The sequence below is a fragment of the Scomber japonicus genome, chromosome 8 (genome assembly GCF_027409825.1).
Source record: "Scomber japonicus isolate fScoJap1 chromosome 8, fScoJap1.pri, whole genome shotgun sequence".
In the NCBI taxonomy this organism is placed as follows: Eukaryota; Metazoa; Chordata; class Actinopteri; order Scombriformes; family Scombridae; genus Scomber; species Scomber japonicus.
In genome coordinates, this window is record NC_070585.1 from 17,792,435 (window position 1) to 17,818,793 (window position 26,359).

General features: G+C 39.3%; 1 protein-coding gene across 3 annotated transcripts in view; it reads right to left on the reverse strand.

Annotated features, from left to right (window-relative positions):
- The window catches only part of mid2 (midline 2), an 87,284-nt gene that overhangs the window by 34,693 nt on the left and 26,232 nt on the right, over nucleotides 1-26,359 (reverse strand). For 2 of the 3 annotated variants that reach the window (XM_053323465.1, XM_053323464.1), the window contains exons 3-4: nucleotides 6,605-6,670; nucleotides 4,867-4,962 (exon numbers count right to left, since the gene is read on the reverse strand). In XM_053323465.1, the coding sequence (XP_053179440.1) occupies nucleotides 4,867-4,962; nucleotides 6,605-6,670 (162 nt within the window). The remainder of the gene's footprint in view (nucleotides 1-4,866; nucleotides 4,963-6,604; nucleotides 6,671-26,359) is intronic. The other variant, XM_053323466.1, reaches the window with a different exon arrangement.

Genomic DNA, 26,359 nt, shown 5'->3' on the forward strand with positions numbered 1-26,359 from the left:
GCGGCAAATCAGATATGTAAGAGCTTTCAGACAAATGTCTAATTTCCACTTGGAAGTTAGTGTGAATGCTATGCACAACTCTGAAATTTTTAATTATGATAACCAATATGACACTAAAACAATCGATTTCATATCCAAGCTATTTCACCCAAAAAGAAATATGTCAGCCTAGTTGCTTGAGAACTCAGACCACCAAAGTCATAAGGACACATTATGAAGGAATGCTGAATTTCTGTAGAAACGTGTGTGCCAACTAATTTGGTAGATGTTGATTTATTTTAATGGATAATTGAAAATGTTGACCTGCTGGTGGTCATAAATGAAGAGTTATTGGATCAACAAACTGATTCTCTGAGCACCGTTAATGTCATGACAATTCATCAAATAACCGGGTCTCTAACCGACCAACATTAGAGCCATGTCACTTGTGTTGCTTGAAACTAAGAAATATATACATTCACAATTAAAAGATGTCCAGGGGTGACTGTATATTAACACAACTTTTATTTTGTCATATTTCATTATCAAACTATGTTGGTGTCCCTATCTATGGCTGAAAAGTGACAATAAATAATGCATCACTAGGAGCAGCACTGCAAATGGCTTTAGAAATATAGCAAAGGCAAACAACATCAGGGGACTTTTTGACCTCACTGATGGCACTAAAGGCAAAGAGAGGTGAGATGAGACCTGATACAAAAGATTAGGCAGCATTACAGCCATCTCCACACAGCTGATTCACATTCTGTACACAGTAGAATCAAGTTGAACGTACATAAACCTACTGTAGACAGGTATGGCTGGTTCTTACAGCTCATTGTTCAATCAGCAGACATACATGTCTGAGCACTAAACCCCAGTATGATTCTGTTTGATCTGAGTCTGTCCTTTTTCCATAAATCCTAATACACACACACACACGCTTACAACCTTAACAGTGAGTTCATTTAGTTTCCTCCCACTTGGAAACACATATCCAGAGGTTTGAAACGCTGGCTGCTGCACTGACTGCTTCCTAAAACAATGCTTTCTCCACATCTGCTGTGTCTGGATGGTGTGTTCCCTAATGTAAAATACAGTATCTGGGCGAGGCAGCCTACGCCTTATTAGTCGGCACCCACATTAAAAAGCTACCAACAAGCACGCCTCACAACACAATCTCTGTTTCAGGAGGGTTAGCTGAACATAGAGAGAAAGAGTGAGGCATAGTGAGACGGAGGTAGACGGAGAGACAGAAAATCTGATCAGCTGTCAAGCTGCTGAGGGTTATTACAGCTAAATCAAGAACTTCACCACATTGTCAAAGTTACTACTTCAACGTCTCATGTGTCCAGGCCTTAAAGGAGGTATTATGTAATTCTGAAAGAGGATGTTCCATGGGAATTAAATGGAAATCTGTTCAAAACTTTTATAATGGAAATAACAAAAAAAACAGTATGTATCCTTTGAGATGGCCATTTGAAGTTGAGGAGAAAACCTAATGCTGCAGTGGTGGCTGGACTTAAATTGGGACTCACTAAAAAACTTAACAACACATAGCAGTTTTTTTTGCTTTTTTGCTGCTAACACATAATTTAGGGCTAGATGTTTGTAAGAAAGGAAAGAAAGAAAATGTGGGAACGTTTTCGTAGACAGTGATGACCAAGAAGTGCCAAATGTTACATCATGAGTTTAATATAATATTTTGGCATGTTAAAATAATAAAATATATTTTGTTATTGAGATAAACAATTTTGAGGTATTAGGTAACATATTTTCACTACTGAGTATTGTCTCAGCTTTCACTGTGGCTCAACATTTCAGTTTCATTGCATCAATGTCTAGTCAATACCTAAATGGTTTCTGGGGAATGTTCTTCACTAAGTGGTCTCATTAAGTGTCTCTTCTCCGCTGTCTAACAACATCCAGCCAGCTACATGGCATTGAGTAGATTTTAGTCCAACAACAGTCATTGCAAAGCCTCACAAATCATGCCATCTACCCTAATTCTGACAAGTCATTATGCACAAGAGATTTAAAAATCCCACACCAAATATTGTGATAAGGGAAGCAGCCTCCTAAGAAAGAGACATCCAACACAACATCAAGTCAATGCATCTTTTCTCAAACTGATGAGATAACTCCCTGAAGAGAACCTTGGGAGAACTGGGCTGCATTGCTGCTGTGTGAGCTGAAACATTGGAAGCTGATTCACACTGTGTTTGATCATATCTTCGGCACCAATAGAGTATGATGCAAACAAGGAGGAGAGGAATCCAGGTCACATTCAAAGCCCTTCAGGGATTTCTTACTTTGCACGCACATCTCTCACTCCACCAAATCTCTATAAAATAAAAAAAAAACCTGTGTGTGTTGTATTGCATTATTGCTGAGCGTTTTCTTCAGCACAGTGCCTGTATCTGTTTGGGTCAAAAAGATCATTCGTAACCATGCTAACACGTACATCCTTTTTCTTCTTCCTCTGTTTGCCCCATGCGCCCTGCCTTTTATCACTTCCTTTCTTTTTACTTTGCTGCTCCCCTCCCTGTACTTTCCAAGCACTTACATTTTTCCTCGTCTTTTTCTCATTTGTCCTCCTCTCCTCTTCCGGAACCACTGCACATTAATGTGAACTCCCCTGAAAACATTATCCTCCCTCTTCCCTTCCATTAAAAATTAAACTAGCCCTTTGACATTCACTTCACATAGGAGAATAGCTCAGAGTAGGTACAAACAGGGAAAACATATAGTTTCTTTTAATAATTTTCTTATGAGTCAATGGAGCATGTTCTCCTGCATGATATTGTTCCTCATTTCTTCTTGATGAATAAGTGATGAGATTTTGTTGTTGTTGTTGGCAGTAGTACAACATTGGTATGCAGACAGAGACAAAAGAAGACAGAGTTTTTTCTTTTCTCCATGCGCTGTTGCTGAAACAGTTTGTCTGTACTTAATGAATCACACAGCGATCATTTAATTTTGATTGGGTGAGCAGCTGCATGAGTTGTTATTCATGGACCTCAGAGTGACTCTGAGAAAATAGTCAGGTCTAGCTAATAAGAAATGAATTGTGCACAGACTGATGGCTGCACCAAATTGCATTTGTCCTTTGAAGCCATTAATGTCAAATCTCAAAGAGAAAATTATGGTGTATATTAAGAGTGAGTGCGCTAAGACAGAAAGCATGTGTGTGTGTGTGTGTGTGTGTGTTTGTGTACGTGCATGTTAGTGATGCGCTGCAGTCAACACATGATGGCTAAGCATTAGTACTCTCTGGCTGGCTTCACACAGTCCCTTCATTAAATCACAGCATGAGCGCAAATGGAGGAGGTCAATAGTGACAAGAGTAGCTGAGGTATAATTTTCTGCAGACAGGTATGGGTTCACGCCAGGACACGAGTGCACAAATACTCCTCCAAGGTTGTTGCTAAATTGAAGTGGGTGAGCTGTGAAACATTATTGGCTTGTGACAAGTCAAATAAAGTTTCCACTACTAAGATATATGCCATTTGACAGATAATCTTATCTGCTTTGACTTGGGATCATAAATTTCTTGTATGGTTGTTGGAATTAAGTGAGTGTTGTGACAGTAATTCATCCTAAAAATCATATTCAACACAGTGAGATGCATGAGAAAGTTGAAAGCAGAAAGTAACTGTATTACAAGTTATAAATGATCTTGAATTGGCACTAAATCTGAGTTTATGACACAGTAAAATAATGACATTAAGCTGTTAGCACCTCAAAAGAACTGTAAGTAATATGAGAGCTTGTGGTTGTAGCTTTGCCCACACTAAAGTGGTCATTTCAATGTTTGAAGTTGTCTGAATTACATAAACACCCCTTTAAACTATTTGAGGCTGGAGGACTGCTGAAAGCTACTCCAGTTCATCTTTTGTTTTTGAGTCATGGTTTGACTCAGATTGTCTGAGGTGCTACCACTGGCAAAATACAAAAGGTCACTGAGAACCTGGTATCTTGTGTTTTCAATTTGAATGCAGTGCACTGCAGCAGCCACTGATAACAAGATTATGCTACAAAAATAAATTTTAGTAATTGTAAAGAACTAATAACCAAGTTATTGTTAATGTATATGTCCTCTTTCACTGGTATAGTTTATTCTTGTTTTTAGCTTTCAAGTAACAATACATAAATGTAAAATGTGTAAAAAAAAACAAAAACAAACTACATTGCCATGCTGACCATTTATGAACCTGATATAAGGAAAAGAAATTCGGTTTGTGTGTTGAGTCTAATCAATATTTGATCTGTAGCTGGTGAAAGGAACTGAAAGAATGGAGTGCTGATTTTATTACAAGCTCAACCACAATAGACTACAGAAGTAGGGAGAGAGGTTAGGAAAAAATTAAGAGAAGGAGGCTTTTTTTCTTTTTTAACCATTGTACTTCTTCAATCACAAGTGTTCCAGTGTGAGAGACAAAGTGTAAGGAGCGTGGTGTCAGAGTGCTCGCCAGTGGCAGACACAGTAAGCTGTACACAATCTATAGCAGTGACAGACTTGGGTGTTCATGGTTTCTCTGGAAAGAGAGTGAGATGGAGAGAGTGAGAATAAAAAAGGCCCTCAGCCCTCAAAATTGTCTTTCTTGTGTGTTACTAAGTTATTCATAGACCAGGAACCAAGAACTGAAGCCTTATGCTTCTTATGTGATTGTTTTTGAAGCTTGACACATTGATTGTGTTGGATGAGGAAGTACATCGGATTAAACTAAAATCCAGGGTAGCTTTAGTGGTGTGGCAGGTAGGCTATGTTATGTCAAATGACAATCTTTCAACCAACTGACTGGGTTTCCAGTCATGCTATGGGGATCAATGGAGAATCTCACTATGGTTTTTTGTTAGTGTCACACTGAGAAGCATATAGCATACCTCAACCTGTTGACAGATCTGGATGAGCTTGGCCATTTGGTTCTCCAGTTCACTGTTTCTCTTCACCAGGTTGGTCAGGTTATTCTCCAAGGTTTGCTGTTGAGACAGAGGAGGAGGAAGGAGCAGAGAGGAGGTGAAGGGGGAGGAGGAGGAGGAGGAGGAGGGACAAAGGGCAAAATAGGAAGACCAGGAACAAGAAGACAATGGACAAGACAGGTCAGATTATACATGCATAAAGACATTTTTTGTTATTTCTGAAACACTTGTAATTGTTGTCAATTCAATTAATCTGGCAACCTTAGCATATAAAGTAAATTCTGTAAAAAAAAAAAAAATCTGCTGTAGTTACAAGATGCTTTTGGGAGGACATTTTTGGTGAAGTCCATCATATCATTGCTCTTTCATCAACATAATACCCAAAACATACTGGGTAAGGCACATCATTCAAGTATTTACAGTTATACTGAAAAAAGACTACCATGATGGGATAAACTACAGAAAATATACACATAATACTTTATAACACTGTACTTTGATGATCTGACTTTAGTTTTTACAAATAAAAACTAATTGTTAAAGGTATTCAACCATGACTGCTGCTGTTGTTTAGGCAAACAATCATTTCAGATCAGAGTTCAATAAATGCATCCAAATGCTATGAAAGCTTATGACACAGAAAAGGTTACAGTGGTCATTATAAAAACAGGATGGTTGCAGGATGGAGGGTTTTCACTGAACCACACAGGTAATGGCACAATGAGCTTAATATCTGCCCATATATAATGAAAGCAGGTTGAAATACAAAAGGACATTTTTTGTACACTGACACATATTTTATTAAAAAACCAAAGCAAAACTCTTGGTGAGAATTTATTTAGATCAAAGCACGGCACTCTGTTAGTGTACAAGGCTCTTTGTTTCTTTAATTGTATCACTGAAATCAAGGCAAAATTTATAACAATATAACGGTTAGGGTGACACCTAAATACATCGAAATCAGCTTTTGAAACCAAATATTATTTTTTATGCTTAGAGACCTGCATCATGTGTAAGGTTGTTATTTTATTACCTGTCCTAGTCATACTGAACTTTAAAGCTATGAAAACAACCACATGTAAAATGAAACCAATCTACCTACACTGATGATGTTAATGAACAAACACTCAATTACTATCCCTTAGCTGTGACTGTTGCTAAATGCAAACAAAAGACACACCCGCACACACACACATACAAATCAATTCACACATGTATAAAAGATGAAAATGGAAACAAGCAAACAGTGAGCCAGAAATAGAACTGCCGTTCAAAGAAAGCAAATCAACGATGGTGGCGGCGACGATGGGCATCAAAACAAGAACAACAAGAACAACAACCACAGCTGCAAAGAGAACAGCAAAGCAAAGCAGCAGACAAGCGGCGGGTGTTTGAAGTAGCTCTCTAATCATGCAAGTGAAAGGGAGGTGTGCTGGACAAGCACCTGGCCACAACACTGACTGTCTGACTGCACCACTGTGTCTCTGTCTGTCTGTCTTTTCAGACTGATTCCCTGCTTTCCAATATCTCCTTTGCCTGTCACTCAACCTGATTTACTCTGTCTGCCTGTTGTCTGTTTGACTCTGCTTGCCTCTCTAGGTCCCAGCAGCAGGGATAGGGGATGAGGGGTAGGAGGGTGGGGTGTATGTGTGTGTGTGGGGGGAGGGGGTGGGGGTTGGTAAAAGGCAGCCAGGGAACTCACCGCAGCGCTTGTCTTTGAAGCCTCCATTACCGCATCTGACACTCTGCCCGGGCTCACCTGATAAGCCTATGAACACACACACATACACTCACATAAGTGCACACATAAACACACACACACACACAGACAAGCCTTACTGGTCTGATCACACAGCGTCTGTGACCTTAACACGAGAACTCCTCCCTTGACACAAAAATAATTTTCATAATCGTGGATGTGGATGGGACTGTGTGGCTCACACTGTCTGTTAATATTTGTTTGCCTGAAACTAGTGCAGGAGTTACATCAGTGGAACGAGCATTTGGGTGTTGTGTTGCACCCTTGTGTGTGTGTTTGTTTGTGTATGAAGGAGTTTGAAGTTGAACATCAGTGAGAGGGGACAGATGGGTCATTAATTAGCAAGCTGGAGACGAAGATGATTAATACATCAGAACACAGCTGCCTCCCATGAGGCTGCAGTGTAACAAACTCCTCTGTCCTCTACATACATGCATGTGTGTGTGTTTCTATCTGTGCCTTCATGTGTGTGACTCAGTAGGTATATCTGCATATACATCTACTACACATTTGAGCATACTTGCTTACAGAGACGTGTGTGTGTAGATGACATCAGCTAATAAAGGCACTAAACCTGTTTGCATGTGAAAGTGTGTATTCCCTGTATGAGTGACCACACAAAGTCTTTGCATATACCTGTACTGTCTGTGTTTGTGTGTATGTGTGCGTGAGTGTGAGTGTGTGTAGATAGGGCTGTGTCTGACTTGTGTTGGTACTCCTGTGACTTAAACCCAGCAGGCAGGACGAATGGCAGAGAGAGAACGGGAAGCAGAGCAACCGTCAACAACAAACTCATTAAAACACTCAACAGACATCAAAGACGGTGAGAACCACTAAGAGACAGAAAGAGATAGAAAGAGGAAGCAGAGAAAAATGTGGATAAAGGGAGGAATGGAGGCAGATAAGGGTGTGATGGGTGAGAGAAGGTGCCAGCAGTGTTGGATAGTGACAGAGGAGGTGGCAAAATGACATGTCATATGAGGATAACATTTTTTGTAATATGACACAATGTCTTTTTCAGTTAGTTTTTGAAATTGTTAAGAACTTGAAAAGACATAAATATCTAAATATAGATATAAACAAATAAATATGCACCAGCTATTCAGCATCAGCTAATTTATTCTTAAGTTCTGAGTAACTACTTGCTACTTTCAAACTGATTTACTAAATTGGAGCGCACCATTAAAACTTATAGCAATGTGTTGGTTACTAGGAGATATCGGTAGCGCACCCAATCAAAAGCAATGTACTGTGTAAGTCACTGCAGAAAAGTCACTGCAGCATTATGAGCTGTAACATAATGTTATAATGCAAAGTCATATATTACATTTAACTCCCAACCTGAGCCTGTCCTCCCCATCTTGGGACTGTAGTAATTATGAACCTGAGAAGTGATGTAGTACAGGTGAGTCTTTAAATGCTTACAGACGGGAAGCAATTTGTGTGGTGCAACCTGTTTTCATTTAGATATGCATGAAACCTAGCTAACACTTAACCAGGCTGATTTAAACTTACAAAGAGCTGGTGTAACCGGCTCCTGAGAGATATTTACAATCAACTTGATTTCTATGGGCAATGTTGTTAAAACAGATGGAGGGAGACTGAGTAAAGGAAGGGTGGATTAAAAAATGGAGGAGCAATGGGAGACATGTTTGAATGGAGAGAGGAGAAAACAAAAGCCAAGCAGAAATGAGTGATGAATTTCAGTTGCTTGAGGTGCTTGATGATGCTTGCTAGGGTAGGCAGGGGTATTAGCATAAAGTAATATCATTCATTCACTGATTCAGCATTGGACGTAGCATGTCATGAAATTGAGCAGAAAGATTGTGACAGAGATGGAGGTGGTTGATGGGATGGAAATAGGCACAAGTCCCATGCTGAGAGGGGCAGCTTGGCAGAGTAGCTCCAATCTGTCTGCCCTCTATGTCAGTCTCTTGTCTCTTTTGTGGCTCTCTTTCCCCTTTGTTATCTGTCACCCTCTACCTCTCTCTCTCTTTTTTGCATTGAGTCTCCTCTCCCTCGAACCTGACTTTCTGTCTCTTCCTTCGCTCTGTGTTTCACTACTTCAGTCCTTATTCTGTCTGTCTCGGCACAGTTACAACTGCAGCTGCTGACAGCCCATCATCTCAGGTTAGATCACCACCCCCTCATATGACTTCATTGTGTTGAAGGGCTTATGGGTCTCATACTATACTTCTACAGATGATCACATTTCTCTTTGAAACAAAAAAGGACAGATCCCTATTTATATTACAGTAGATACTGAGACCGGAGGGAGGGTTTGTGGAAGAACAGAATGACCTTTTACCTTTTACCTTTCATTCAGGAGACTCACATACTAAGCACCAATTCAACCCATGTTTGAGACTGGTGTCACAGTATATTTGTGCAACGTCAACTCCATTTACATGACTGCTTAATGAAAATACACAGAATTACACCATTGTGCTCTAAATACAGAAATAGAATAGTTTGAGCAATCCAACAAGCCACCAACTTATTTCATCAACATTTCAGCACCTTGATTATTGTGCCTCTATAGCAACTGTGACAAATTAGCAGTTGTCTCTTTCTGAATTCATATATTGGTAATCCAATTACAGTGTAATGTTTTACTCCCAACCTGAGACATGGACTCAGCACATTGTTACATTGTGATAGAAGACCATTAAATGAATTTCACCAAAGGTCAAATTCAAGTTCAAGAAAGTAATCAGAAAAGCAAGAGGCAGCAAAAGAAGACACAAGCAGGAGAAGACGGTCCTCTAAGGATTAAAAAGTGCTTGGCACTTGGGGAAGACATTATAAAAACTGTTATTCTGCCTAAAAAAATGACACTGTTCAGTAGCAGAGTTTCTGGGTTTCTATGACAACAAAAAATGCAACAGAATGCCCCAAGGCTAAGTGTCCAACTTCAAAGTCTTTTACTCTTTTAATTAATTCAGGATCCTCCCCTTTGAGAAACAACGGAGAGAGAGAGGAAGTGAGAGAGAGAGAGAGAGAGAGAGAGAGAGAGAGAGAGAGAGAGAGAGAGAGAGAGAGAGAGAGAGAGAGAGAGAGAGAGAGAGAGAGAGAGAGAGAGAGAGAGAGAGAGAGAGAGAGAGAGAGAGAGAGAGAGAGAGAGAGAGAGAGAGAGAGAGAGAGAGAGAGAGAGAGAGAGAGAGAGAGAGATTAAACTTGAGAAAGAGCAATAGAATAGAACCAGCTCACTTTACAGCTGTTGTTAACAAGAGGCTTTTCAGAGTTTGGATGTGTCAGTAACACAAGCCTTCTGGGAAACAGGGTTTTTGTCTGAGGATAATATTCCATAGGGCAGAACTCTTGAGACCAGTGAATTGTAGTCGAGTATAACAAACGGGGAGTCATGCTTGTCTTATAACCCGCTGGCTGATACCCAATTAATGAGACCAATAGGGATGCTTAAAAGTAACCAAAATGTTAACAGCTTTTGTTTGTATCTCACTTAAAAAGGCTATCCAACTTTATGCTCTGGCTTTGGGCATTGAGTTCATTCAAGGCAACATGAAAAATGTTCACGTTTAACAATGAATGTAAGATGTCTACTTTTATAGTGTTACTGTGTAGCTCTGAATAAGACACCATTGAGTAAAAACCTTTCTAGTTTCAACTCTGAATTAACTCCTGTGTCCTTCAAGCAATAAGCAACTGCATCAAGATTCAAGGAATCTTGAAACAGCGGGGGTGCAATGATTAATAGAAGCAGAAAGCGAGAAGATGCTTACTTTCATTTATGAGTCTTGCAAAGGAATTTAAATGGACTTGCAGGAGAAGGAAAGCAGGGAAGGGTACGAAAGGACAAGTCCACTGACTCTGCCTATAGATCCCAACTGCTTATTTCCTCTCAAGGCTTATTATGAGAAAAAGGCATCTTAAATGAACACACATCCAATAGTAATTCAAGTTTTTAACTACATGAGGGGATTAGGATCAAGAAATTTCTCTGTAGGTTTCAAACGGAATAATGAATCGTCATGACGACTGAGCAGCAGTCACAAGCTGGCATTTGGTTTTGTTTATAAGACTCTTGGACATCCCATGAGCCTGTCTGTGCTTTAACTTCCCAATTATCTGTTTGGGTCAGGGACAGAATAACCGAGGGCTAAAAAACAAAAAAGAACAGAAAGAATAAGAACGAAAAAACAAAAAAACAAAACAAAGCCTCAAATACCTCAAAATACAAGCAAACACAGAAAATAGATGCTGCATTTATCAAACCTATATCCCTGACCATTTCCCAAACTCCTAGGGGTCTTTATTAGACAATTTCATATCAGATTACAGGCTGAAGATACTGTGATATTTGAACACAAAGAGATGGGAATTTAATGCTGTGGATTAGGGGATCCAGGACTGAGATGAAGTGGTGTTAGGAGAAAAACAGTGATATGGTTGAATGGGCTTAAAGGATCTCTCTGTTTCATTTCAATCTGCCTACTCTGAGGTCTTGGTGGAACAGTGCAATTCAGTTTCATGGATTACTACTGAGAATGGAAAATAACACATCTAGAAGTGGCTTGGCTGGTGTTCAATACAATCAATACCTCTGCACCTGTGTTTTGAGGTAACTATAATACAATAATCATGTTGAATGCCATCTGAATATAACAAATACACGTATAGAAACTGTCGACCAATGAACAAAATTAGGACTTAAAAATGAGGAGAAAAAGTTCCTTGAAATAAATTAATTTGTATGACTCAGAAACATCAGTGCTGCAAATGTCACTTCTGTTAACATTAATATACAGCACCAAGTCACTAGTTTGGTGTATGTGATTTTAATCATGAGCATCTGACAAATGTGACACCTTTCTTTCTGTTTCCTTTTGACACACACAGTCACACTGGATGCCATAGGTGTTGTGTTGCTCCAATAATATCACACAATTATTTGCCAATCACTTGATAAGGAGAGCAACTAGATTCAGAAAACACAGTGGAAACGAACAGTCAAAAAAGAAAAAATATATTTCTGTTTGATACTGGATGAGTACAGTGCAAGTCCCCCAGAGTATTTATGAATCTTTGCAAATTACCGCAACAGCAATCCATGCTGTGTTTATCACTGTCTTTAAAGTCTGTTGAGCATATTGTTATTAAAACTTTACTACACATTGATAGGCGATCAAAAAAGTCTGGAAAAATTGGACAATTTCTCAAATATTTAGGACATGAAGAGCATGATGGCTGTATTCTTGTGAAAGAATAATTCACCCATTGAATGCTACATTAAAATCTATTCATTTATAAGTGAAATGACATGGTGGCCATACAAGTAGAATTCATTTTATATGACAACCTCTCACAGAGAGTCAGAAGACTTGGGCTAATTATGCTTAAAATGTTTAAAATGTAGCCATGATCTAATTTCATACTGTGATTAAACGATTGTCTCAAAGGTAATGTGTTTATGTCTCTTGTTACAGTAAACATAGAAGAGCTAATGGTTAAGCAAGAACATTTAAGACCTCTGAATAAATTAAATCTACATGTTGGGATTGTGATTGAAGATGGAATTTAGAGAATATATCAACGGTTTGTCAGACATGCAACGACGTAGCCTGTATATTTGATAGATAAGGAATTTACAGTCGAACAGTTAAGGTCTAAGTTGAAATCCGACTGATATATTAGTAATAAAGTATAGTCTTTCTTTTTATGCAATTCTTACCTGTCTGAAGCTATTTCAACTCTTTTCTGAGCAAAGCCTCATTGTGCAATCATCATTCTTTCATTGATTTGTGAGCCACTCCCATCCCACAGACACCAGATTGCACAGTATATTATAAACCAGCAGGTAAGAGTGGGTCTTTAAATAGTTTCATCATCTGAGTTGTATGCTGTGCAGCTCATGACAAAATCCTTGTTATCTACATCCAGCCTTATCCACAATAGATGATATCATTAGGTTGCTGCTAGTAACTGGAGGCTAGATATGAAAGAATCTTGTCCTCAAGATTCGAACTGTAACCAACTGCTGTGACTCTTGACTACAGGCATTAATAGTTTCAACCTATCTGCAAATCAAGCTTCCCTTAGGGGACAATAAAAGCAACTGAACTGAACTGAACTTATCATCATGGTGGCTTGACTTGGCTACTTTGTGGAGACATGATTTGGAATTAAAACATCAATATTTAAGGTGATTTATAAATTATAAGCAATATTTATAGTCGTAGACTCCAGAGAAGTGGAGAGTTCAGCCCATAAATGTGTTTCTGTTAATCTCTGACTGCCATCTCATGTACACAGTCCAAAGCTTTGAGAAGGGCTTAGATTGCAGGATAGGAGGAAAATGAACACTGGCTCAAACAACACTGCTCAGGATGCACCCTACATCTAATATTTGTTGCTACACACAGATAACTGTCCAAACAATGACAACGGTGAATCAAATCATGGTATTTGCAGCACAGGTACAATGCAGCAGCTCTTAGCCGAGCAGATAATCTGTGTCCATATCCAGAGGCCATGCCTCAATAATCATAATCATGTCTGGATTCACAACAGAAAATGGCAACAAAATGTGACAGATGTTAACAAAACCCAAGGAAGAAGCAGAAAAGAAGAAGAAGAAGAAGAATATATATAGACAGCAGATATCTCCAGCCCCCCTGCTTCTGTTCTTTGTGCTAAGCTAGGCTTAACAAGTCACACGGCTTTCTCTGTGTTGAGCGCACAGATATGAAATTAATATTGATCTCCTTTTCTACCTCTTGGTAAGATGGTAAATAAATTACTTTCTAAAAATATTGGAAAATTCATTACAGATCCACAGTACAATATGTTTCACATCTTAAAATGTTGGCAGCAGAGTGCCCGAATTCAACCAGATTATCAAGGTTCAATCTCTTGAGTCAATTAGTATCTCATCATTCAGGAACATAGTAGATCCCTGCAGCAGACAATGACTCTCTTTTTTGTGTTTTCATTTATTCTGTATGGTTTTATTGTTTTTAAATTGATCCTGCTCCTGTAAAGCATCTTTGATTATTGCTAAAAGCGCTCTATACAGTAAATAAAATGTATAATTCTTCTTCTTCTTCTTCTTATTACCTCTGACCTCTACAGAAATATAGTGCTGCCACGTAAGAAAAAGAAAAAAGGATTAGTATAATATTATAACATGAAACCTAGCATGCTATGATGTGAAACCTTTCTCCTTATAAAGTGAAAAGTTTGTTTCTGGCAGGGAAGGAATACACTCCTGTGATCTCTGTGAAACTGGGAGAGCAATTTATTTTATTTATACAACAAAAATACCAACAGTATTGTCACCACTTGCATGCTGGAAACAGTTTACCTCCCACATCATTATCTACATGTCTGGCAAATTGGTTCAACAGTACACAACAGAATAATATCAGTGGATAATCCTGTCTTCACTTTACTGTTTGTAACATCTGGCCAGTGTGAAAACAAATCTTGTATGAAAGTTGACACACATTTTTGTGATATTCTAATATACCTTTTCTCACTGAGCAATTAATACATAAGCCAGTTAGTGTAAACACTTTGGAAATACAGTATTTGGTGTTGTAACAGTTGCCATATGCAATGTTAAGAACTCAGCCCAGCTCATTAGGCAGGATGTTCATGGCTTGTTACTAGCCCCCTTTCCTCTCCTTTCACCTCCCACAGCACCAGCTCTGAGTTGCAGCCTGCAGCATGATGAGCTTCACGGTCCCCTTCTCCTCAAGATTGGTTTCTATTGCAAATGGATGTTAAAATTGCACATTAATTTGACCAAAACGCCTGCTTAGCTTCTGCACGAAAAAACCAGACAAGGTACAGAAAGAGACACGGAAGGAAAGAGTGCCGAACAGCAAGAGAGAGCCACACAGCCAGACAGTCAGCACGCAGCCACATTTCATTGGCTGTAACACAATTATCTAGCTGCCGGCTCGTTGGTATATTCATATGACACGGTTATTCATTTAGCCTTATTTTCAAAAATGCAATAACAGTGAGACCAGTGTGTTGGGTCTGAGTCACTCTGACTGATGGAAACCCAGAGGCCGCTTGGCTCAGTGATTCCAAAACTCTCTGACTCATTGCTACGATGAAAAATGTTCAATAAAAGACCGACATATTTTCAACAAACCACAGCTACAAAATCCACAGATTTAGTCCCCTAAAGAGTGGAGTCTTTCTTGGATTTTTACACTTTCATTTAAAACCTTTCCCTGGTGTTAAGTGTTACTTTGACACATGTTAAGAACACAAAACTAATTCAAATGAAATGAGATGTGTGAGAACAAATCTTATTATTAAATAGTAATATGAATATTAGCAACTAGCAAAATGTGTGGAATTACTGTATCTGCGGAGTAAATGAACCCATTTTATTGGATTTTTGTGACATACAAATCTAGATTGACTGTGTGATGAGTCCGAAAAGTGAAAACAGTTTCTATTTCAGTAGGAATGCAAAGAGGGCAGCACCCACAGGGGGTCTCAGAGACGTGCCATGTATATCCTCACAAATATAACAACATAATGAGAACCGCAGCTGACACACAGAAACATGTGGCGGCTGCAGAGGATGTTTGCAAAGAAAAACATGATTAAGTTACATAATCAGCTTTGATATGAGGGTCAACTACACCTAGCATCGCATGAAATGTTGCCACAGAAGTGAGATAAGTTGAGCCGTCAGTGGTGCCTGGTTAGCCAATTGAAAAAGAAAACTGTGCTGAAACCAAGGTTTTTGTACTTACTAAACCTCCCCTTAAAGCCTTTAAGTGCCACAGGAAGAGAAATAGAGTTGTGGGGAAAAGTCGCTTTTATTTAGATCTGTTGAATTAAAAGATGTGACCTGATAGAAGTTCACAACAGACATTTTGACACAAAATAAATGTTGATTTGATATCAAAGCAATATAGTAATCTTTAGTTGTAATTAGTCTCCAAGGCTGTTTTAATATTTTGTTTCACCTCTGATCTAACATCTAGCTTTGTCACCTCTGCATTGATGCTTTCAGGCTCTTTTATCTTTAAAGAAAACATCAAGCCTTTTGGGAACTATTGAGAACAATTAGCTTTTTAGTCCCTTTGGGATATATAATTGATTCAGAACTGTTACACTCTGCCTGTGAAAATGCAATGAATTACTGACATGACAGTTGTGAAGTTTTCATCATGGCCTCACAGCTTTGAGAGTCCTTGACGGTGTTTTACCATATCACTCATAGCAAAGTGACACACCAAATAATCTCACTTGTGACACATGGAACGCAGCACCCTTGCGCTTGTGGAAAATTCATGTGCACTTCACAGTAACTGAAAATGTTGGGCTCTCTGGCTAAGCTGGTCTGAACACCAGAAACCTATTTTTCCTCCTTCTGAGATGGGGCTGCTTGGCAGAGGCACGTGATTCAAGCTGCAGGCAGAAGTAATTTTCTAGGAATTGTATCACTATCATTATCATAATCTTCTATTTTTGTGTCCCCTTACCATCATAATATGTATTTCTGTGCATCTGGATGCATGCATCAACATGTACAGTAGGATTATCAATGCCTCTCTCTTTCTGATTTTTCCCTCTCCTCGCCTGTACTGCAATTTAATTAGAATGAACTTTACTTGTTATGGGTCTTTTGAGACTAATTTCACAGTGGTTATAGCCCATAATCCTCCCAAACATTTGACACTGATAATTAACTGAATTATATTACCTCTACTCCTCTGTTACTTGTCTCAATATTGATTGCCTCAGTCATCAGTCAGTCAAGTGTTAAGTAAAAATGTGTAACATATAGTAATTTATTCAAAGTGGGGTTTTTTTTACCTCTGCAAAATAAATACTAAATGTCAACAGGGAAACTTTCTCATAATGTATTTTTCCAATATGAAGTCATACAATAGTATTTCCTGTGTTGACAGCTGAAGCCTCACCTGTGGGTTTGCTGGAGGCTGGATGGGTGGATGCAAGGCTTGTCATTCAAATCTCAAGCAGTGATGACTGAATCATGCTGAATGTCTACATCATGGAGTCCCAACACTATAGCGTGATTTTTCTTTGTCTTGCCTGCCAATTCTGATCTCTTATCCTCTCCTCTTCTACAATGTCAAATGTCGGCCTTCCCTCATTTCTCCCTTAACCCTGGCCTTCATCTTCTTGTTCTCCACTTTTTAATTCTACCCTTTTTAAACTGTAAAAGCTAAATAACTTTGACAGCAGGAGTCCTGTCTCGAAGACTTAGTGCTATCTTCCTCACAGTTTAAATTCAAATTGATTTACTGGGACAGCTGCCTAAAGAAACAGAGCACTACGCAACAGAACAGCTTTAGCTAGAACAGCAAATAGCAGCATAAGTGAAACTAATAACGGATCTTTTAATAATTGAAGTTCTACAAATTAATCTACTCCATTTTTGGTCATCTCTGAGCCTAATGCTTCTGTGCACGTCATCTATTTTTTAAACCTTCAACCACGCAACAGGAACAATAATCTAGTGTGATTGACACTTTCCACTTTCCACTTGTCAGCTTCTAGTAAAACCCTGAGAAAAGTTCATCTAAGCTCACGGACCACACAAATCAGGGGTTGGTTCTGCCGGAGCGTGATAAGGTTATGAGCAGCACAGTTGATTTCTCGTGGGTGAGAGGGTTCAGAGGCACTGAACGCCTCGTTTCTGTGAGCACATGAGACTGGTGCTACCAACAGGAGGTAAACACACTCATGCTCACATGTTCTTACAAACATTCATGAGGAGTTTGCATCGTGGTGCATGGCGACATTTAACTTGAGGTGCTGTCGCCTGCTCAAGTGCATCTTGATGCAAAATAATGTATCATAATGACTCATGATTTATGAGAAAAAAAGAGACAGGCTCCAGTGTAAAGCAACTGTGATTCAAAATTTCTTTTAATGCTGTCTCAAACTGAGCTTCTGCCAACACCCAAAAATTCCTCTCTAAGGTTTTTGCTAATCTTGACAGATCTCAGCATGCCTTCAGATAAAAAAAAGCAGTGATTTGATAGCCGTATAACTTATTGAATGGCTTCCCTGAGCTCTGTACTCTGGTGGAATAAAAATATGTGCAGGTACATATAGGGAGGAAAACAACACAAGAATTGGAGCTTAAAGGGAAACAGCAGTTATATTTTTGCTGCTGTTTTAGTGGTATTGAATGTGATAGTAGATAATGCCATCCTGAGACCTGTTTGAGAGAAACAGTGAGATTTCCACCCTGAGCGTTTTATCTTGCCCACCACAGTGTGACTTCCCACTGGGCCCTGCAGGCATTCAGATGTAGAACAGAAAAAGACCCCGACAATCATCTTCCTGGACTGCAGCAGGCAACATTCACACAAGTCCAAAAAAAAAACACATCCACACTTGTACACAAATGCACAATAAGGAGGGCTTGTTTCGGCTTTCACACAGTCCCTCCCCTCCCTTTCACATACAGTGGCAGTGGTCACTGACAAGACAAAGTGGCTCTATTAGTATCAAAGCGGCTCTGTCCACCCTAACAGATGGTTTTGCGTCCTCCAAGGTAGGGAAAGTGATTTACTCTATCTCTACTGTACATTGCCTTATCTAATTGGACCGACCAGGCTCAGGAAGCAGGCTAGTAAATCATGTCACTATCATGTATTTATAGATGAGGTCAGGTAACTCTAGAGTTGATGGCAGCTACATAACATCTATATATGACACCTGTTACCATGCCAGTTGCTGGCAGGATGCCCAAGAAATGAGATGGACAGAGCGACAAGAGGAGTGAAAGGAGAAGCAGAGGAGATGTGGAAGAAAGAGACAATGGCACCATGATGAGAAGATGTGATTATAATCATAAACATATGGACTCTGTCATCCTTAGATGTATCACTAAGACTCTGACTGTGACATGTTACAACACTGTGGATTGATAAGAAGAGAATCCAAGCTCCAGCTTACTTATGGAAATGAAAAATCTTAAGAGATGACAGCATGATTGCAAACTCACATAACTCTGGCTGTGGCTCCGCTTCACTGCTGTGCATTCCTGATTTAGCCAGACACCAGAGTTATAGTGCAGGGAACCACTCTGGACAGTGTGTGCAATGGTAACAGGGCTGCTTGCAAATAGAGGAGACACATTCCCTGCGTTCCTGCAATTCTGCATGGTTGGCTCTGGCGTCGATATCTAGAGCAGACATTCCTCTTCATATGACTCCCTGGGGAGCTGAACTTCCTTTTCGAAACCTGAGCTAACCAAAAGCTTCCAGGGAGATTCTTGCAGATTGGTGATGTCAAAATTGTGAGGATGAAGTCCAGTACACACACAGTAAATTAGAATTGGACCACCACCTACATTCATATTTATTTGTATTTGAGTATAATCATCTATGTATTTTCTACAAGAATTAGAAGGTTTTGTAAAAGCAATGCTGTCACAGTTTTGACAAAAACCAAACTTAAAGATGATAAGTTTAGACATCACTGACATTAAGCTGCTACTTTTGGAACTGAAGAAATAAAACCAAATAATAGATGTTTTCTCCCTGATATCTTTCTCAGGCTACAGGATGTAGCATTTTATAATGCGTTATAAAAAAATATTGCATTGGTCTGATCGCTTTTACAACTTCTATCTGCTACAGAGAAGGGTTTTTGTGAGAGAAATGTCTTTTTTAAGGCACAGGCTGAAATCTCTAGTGTAGGTGTGTGTGTGCGCATTTCATGTAACAACATGAGAAAGTGGATCTTTATGTTATAGATTCTACCTAGAATAGGATTTAGGATATATAGATGGCAACTCCATGTTTGTATTGTATGCATGACCACACACACACACACACACACACACACACACACACACACACACACACACACACACACACACACACACACACGGTTGGAGCTTTAGTGGGCAAGGTGCTAGCTGCTGCTGTCACCACCATGCTTGGCAGAGAGGACAGGTCCCGTTTTAGAACCCATAAAAGAAGACCAGCATGCTATTAAGTATGCATCAGCGCCCCCATTTTTCATCAGTGCACAGTGCTGTTAACCTGTGTTCTCAATCTCTCTGTCACTTGAAATGAACACACTCACTCAGATTTGCAAAGTCAATTCACATTCATATAGTCAGTGCTGCCACTCCTTTCCTTTGAGCTTTTGTGGCAGAATCTGTCCAAATCCTTGTAAGCCGCCGGAATAAATCGTACATATTGGACTAACTATCCAACTCTGGCTGACTGCTAGGTGTCTGGTTCTCCTCACAGGAGACCCAATTTCACTTGTGGGCTTGAGTTAATGCAGCAGTAAAGTACAGCTCCCAAATGCTGAATACAGAGAACCAGCCACTATAGTTAAAATGTTTAATCTAAACACACAACCATTTTTTATCTTGTATCCATAAACAATAGCTACATTTTCTAGACTGATTGACTTTTTCTGGTTTAACTCTGATATGGACATTTATGGTGCATAATAATCATGGTAGATGTGTAATTAGAATCGGTGAGAAATTCAGGAAAAATAAACCTTTCTGCTGTTTCTTATGCCTTAATGATTCAAGCAATACAGATCTAACTGCTTAAATCCACAATTCAAAACATGTTTACTATAAAACTTGTTTTACACTACAAATGACACATACTGTCAGAGCACTATGAATACAACCTTTGTCGTTTTAACACATAGTGTTATGATTGTCAGTGATATGGTTTGAGGGCTGCTTGTATTTTATAAAAAGCACTTCTCTGCCTTCTAAACTATGTTATTGTCACTGTGTTAGATAATAGAGCTCATGGTTGTGTGTGTGTATGTGTTTTAAGAGTGCATGTTTTAAAAAGCAAGAGCTTCATGGGAAAGGAATGCTCTGAGAAATATTTCTGTCCAAGGCAGCTGTGTCTGAGACCGTGTGAGCTGGATGAGAATGTGTGGGATAATAGAGGAGACTGACACAGAGAGCCAAAACAACACACATGCTTGGCTTTCCCCTGAAGATGACTCATGCTCACACACCATCACCTATCAGTGAAAAGGTGCTTAAGCGAGTTTAAGAGAGGTTGTAAAGTGGTTAAGCTAAACAATCAGTTTGCTTTCCAGCATGTACATTTCCATCTTACAGTCCTAAAGACACTGTTACAGAATGACCTTTATTCACAAATGCTCATCCACTCAATACACAGTGAAAACTATGTTGACAGATTTGTTTCTTTGTTTTAACTTTTCATCCATCTTCCTGCTGCTGTCATAGAACTGGAAGATAATCACATTTTGAAACGGCTGATGACAATTCATTAGTTTACCTGCCTGTATTCAACTCTTATCCCATATTTCACTTGTTTCTCTTCCCTAATTCATGATTTTGCACAAACTGTCAACTGATCCCTCACTGACTAGCGTTCACACAGAAGACATTTTTTCTGGCACTGTTTTGATTAGTTGAGCTGTCTGAAATGTATACTTGTGGAAAGATGCAAAATTCTGCCTCAGTGATTCAAAAGTAAAAGTAACTATGAGATAATGCACATCTATGCACATCTGTATTCATTTTTCGCTGACTTTCGTAAGTGAGTATTATGGCCAACATACATTAAATTTGTCAGCTTTCTATTCAAGATGATGGGCATTTTATAGTTCAGACAGTTGTTACAGTAAAGCTACTAAAAAGGAAACCAGCTGTCTTGGAGCCAAAGCTGCAGTTACCTCAGCAATTGCTTTCCAAAAAATGGAAAAGACTCCCTCATGAGAACCAGTAAACGCTGTGTGATGAATGAGGCAAATGTGGCTCAGTATTGTTGGATATGGTAAGGTAAGGTAAGGTAAGGTAAGGTAAGGTAAGTGATTTTGGCTTCATCCTCACAAAACAAACAAAAAAAAGTGCCATCAGTGCGTCCTTTCAAAGTGCTGGATCAAAACAAAAGATCATTTAAAACCATTGTAATACTTCATACTGAATTTAAAAACAAACCAAAATAAATAAATAAATACAAATGGTCATTACTTAAGTTTTATTTATCTCTCTAATGGCTGATGGGACAAAGCTGTTTTTATATCGCTTTGTTTTGCAGGCTGGGAGTTTTTATCTGCGGCCTGATGGTAGGGGCTGAAATTCCATGTAGTTGGTGCGAGCCATCTTGCAGGATGGAAGCAGTCATCCTCTGTAGCTGCCTGGTATACGGGGATTCTGGGTTGAGCTGAGGCTCTCAGCCTACTAGACCATGTACAGTAACTATTTGATTAGACTTATTTTTTAGGGAAAGGTTGCTACACGCTTCTATCAATGATGGCAGATTTTTGTAATGTAGATAAAGAATTAGCCATCTTCTGGTGTTACCATTACCATCACAACCTTATGAAGTCGTAACGGCAAACATGTTAGCAAACAGTTGCGTATCTCCACTTACTGCTTACTAAAGCCAAAACAAAAACACTAAAGACACTAAAAGACACACTAAAGACACTAAAAGACACACTAAAGACACATAGAACAAGCTTTTAGTGTCTTGAGGGGAACTACATAGTCATGCAATAACTGTGGGTGTCCCAGTTCTAATTTTACATTTTTAATTTTAATTTCATCAGTTGTTAATTAATACATTCTGATGAGAGGCACTTACATTTGCTCTTAGACTGAATATCCACTAGTGTTGTTTGAAATTCACTGAACATTTAGATAATACAGATGATTTAACTGTCAAAACTCTTATTAATCTATGATTATTGTTCCCTGGGTGCAGCTCAGAGAACCGGTGGGCTATTTTAAGTCTGAGGATAAATCAGAGGTTCCTGTTGTCCCCAGGCCAGTGAAGACGTGCTGCTCATCTCACACTGGTGTCATTAGTTCAAGCTAACTATCTTCCCAGCAGTAACACACTGTTCCTGCCTGGCAGTCTCACAACAGGACGCAGAGTTTATCACGCACACAGCACACATAAAGCGGAAGTGTGTGCATAGAAGCCAAAACATATGCGAAAGCAGAGAGCCACTCAATGTACTGTTGGCCTTTGTATACATGTCTATGCACAAATATCACATTTCACTATGTGTGTGTATTGGGTCAATAAATTCAGAAATTGAATGCAGACTGACATTCCAGTATCAGTATAAATATTTCTGTTATACTTTGTTGTCCACTGTCCCACAACCACAAGCCAAATAGCTTCTGGAATTTCCAGGCACCTGTGATTTATCCTTTGCCTGAAAAAGCTTTTGTGTAATTAAAATTAGTCGATTTCATCAAGCCTTCACAATTTACCAAATCCCCACAGACGCTGAAATGTAATTTCTAAATCGAGCCTCATAGCAGTGTTCATAGACTGCATGTGTCATCAGTTTCCTCGAACAGAGCTCCTCCCTTCCCCTCATATAAATATGATCTGTGCCACGGATTGTTGCAGATTAATACTAGGAAATGCTTACTCATCAGATATCACAGGCAAATAATGTGATATGAAAGGTAAGATTCAAAATGCTTGGAAGCAATTGAAAAATAACATCAGCAGAGGTAGATGAGTTTTCACTGGTAATTAACCTGTATATCTTTTTACACTGTGGTGTCTCGCTGCCAGCCATCTGACTGAAATACATACATAGTAATGAGTTTATCATCTGTCATGCATCATGACAAACCATGTTGCACATATACAGTACAAATACAGCTACTGTAACAAAATAAGTTATCACACATTTATAAAACAGACACAACATGCACAAAACCCTTTGCAACATGTATGAATGCATGTTAGGTATATGTACATATATTTGTATGGTACAAGAGTATTTATGAAGTTTGTATTTATCAGCTGCTTAGTTAAAATGATTCTCCTTGAATGCCAAAAGTATCAGAGGCTTAGCTAAGCTTAGCTATGGTGTCAGATTCTTACAGCTTTACCCTAAAATACACATAGCACAAGCCTTCAAATGCCTGACTTCCAGTTTTAAGCCTTGTAAAAACGCAAAAAGCAAATGAAGAAAAGAAAAAAATAAGGAAAACTCAAACAGGGTTCAATCAGCATTGATTTCGAAAGCAAGTAACAAATGCAAATTAGACTGAGGCTCATGACCCTACATTTTTTTTGCTGATATTAAATGTCTTGACCATTCTCAAAATATCCAAACGTTGGCAGGAATTTTACCCTTGGGAGTGTGAAAAGTCCCCTAGAACAATATTTAGCTCATTCTTTAGGCTTGCAGCTTCTTAAATAAGGGAGACCCTGAACAATATTAAGGAACAATACATTTTACTGAACAAGTAGTTTAATAAATATAAAGAAATATGCAAAGAAATACAATTTCTTTGCAGGCTTTTCAGAACATTTTCATTTGTACCTGTAGTAAGAAATGAGCCTCAGTTGTAATGATGAAAACATATTTGCCAGGAGGTCCCATTGAATGTGAATGTATTATAGCGGATCTATTTCTGTAGACCACATGAACCACGTTATCGCAGTGAATACCAGCATCACGCTATAGTCGCCTGTATAACAAGGATGCAGCTAGACAAGTGAAACCTCTTCTCATTTCATGGAGGAAAAGTGAGGAGAGGCATCAATGGATAATGAATAAATGGGAATGGATAAATCTGTACTTCACTCTCATATACACACACAAAACTCAGAGATGAGTAATGTCATTTATATTCCTCTTTCTGCATAACACTGTATCACTGCTAACACCACAGCTCTTAAAAGCTTTCCATTTTCTTTCTGCATAAATTGTGCATATGCATGATGCAGTGGCTGGGAGTGATTTGATAAGGTTTTTTTTTCCATGACCCACTAAATTTTATGATGGGCTGGCGTGACATATTTTCACAACACATGCATGATGCATTGACAGGGCATGGTTGTATGCATAGTGAAGTATGCACACACACATACATTTGTGCACACTTCTTGATAGGCACGTTAAAGCATGTAGGCTGAGAAGTGGCGCACATAGACACTAAAAGCTTTCTACTACATCCTCGGCCGTTCCGTCAGCATGACTAAGTGTGCTCCATCTCACACTGTTCTCCAGATAGAACCATGATTTCCCCTGGCATCGCACACTCAGCTCCCAATCACTCCACAAATGTCAGACCTAATAGCATCTGCTTCAACACACATGCACACCCACATGTGCTTGCAGGCACACTCACACCTGTAAATACTGTACACCAGCTTACAGTTGAAGGTGATCATATACCCTCCTACATACAAACACACTAGAGGGCTGTGAGTCTCCGTCTCACCAGCAATATGCTGCTGCAGTGTATGTAGGTTTGTGGGTGACTGGGGGCGGAGAGGAGTGGTGTTACCTAAAACAAGACAGATTGGCCAGGGGCCAAATCAGGGAGAGACAGGGATGGAGAGACAGAGAGAGAAGAGAGAGAAGAGAGAGGGTGAAACATGACAGAAAGCAGGTGGGAAGAATGATGTTTGTGTGCCTACATGCAAAACAGAGGAAGTGAGGGGAATATGGTGACACAATGGGAGTCTGTGTATAAATGGAAGAATTGTAAGTATACCAGAGATAAAGAGTTGAGACTGCAAGAAGATTACAGTTTGGTTGAGTGCTTGACATTACAGCCTTTTAATTTCCTCTTGAAATCATTACTGTCAGTGTTTGGCGTACAATCAGATTAGATGAGCTGAATTGTATTTTGTGTATTTGCTTTTATCTGTCTGTGTGAACAGAGAGTGAGAAAGTGCATTAGTGGGTGTGGATGTGATTAAATGCATATGAATTTGGGTGCTTATACATGCACAAGCTTGCCTCTGGATTTGGCAAAGCTGGAGTGGAGTCAGCAGCAGGAGCAGACGTGATGCACACATTGCACAGAAAGAGAGTTAGACAGTGCCTTAAGGAGCTTAGATGGGGAAAGCAGAAGATATTAAGGGTGGGGCGGTCGAGCAAGAAAACTCTGGGGATGAGGGGAAAGATGGAGGACTGGAGGGACTGAAGGAAGTGAAGAGAATGGAGAGAGGGAGTTGGAGAGGAAAAGGGTGGAGAGGTGAGAAGAGCAGAGGAGAGGAGAGGATGGTGGTGTCAGTATGCTATGACTTGCTTCTTCCAAAATAGGAATTAATCCAATAATCGCTTGGAAATGTTTTGCATATTTCTTCATTCTTCTCATGTACATAAGAGGCTATCATCTGGTACAAGTATGCATGAGACCTGTCAAGACCTCGGAGACACACACACAGAGGCGATGGCAAATCCCACTGCTGTAGGGTTAGTACACATGTGACGGCACCAAGAGTTAAAGATCCGGAGTTTATCTGCTGCTTAGTTCAAGTGTCGCTCCGAGTGTCACAAATGTCAGCAGTTCTGCTAGGCTTTGCCACCATGTCAGCTCTTTAGGACTTGATGCTAAGCACACACACTTCAAACCCTCAAGAGCCAGAGAGTCAGTAAATTAACTGGCAGCAATGCAGAGGAGAAGAGAAAGAAGTCTACTTATTCTTGAGATACATGTCTCTACATTTCTCGGTTTCCTTCGGTCTTTGACCTGTTTCTTCCTCATCTGCTCTTTGCTGTTTCTTTCTTTCAACTTCTCCCTTACCATTTATTTGAATTCAGGTATCTTTCTTTCATCAAACAACTACTTAGTAAACCTTAGAGAGCCAGTGACTTAAACACATATATGCTGAAAGCCTGTGATAAGATTATAATTTATGTTTCTGGCTAATGCCACTTTAGTCCGGATGTCCGAGTGTCTGCCCTTCAACAGTTTATTATTAAAGGAATAGT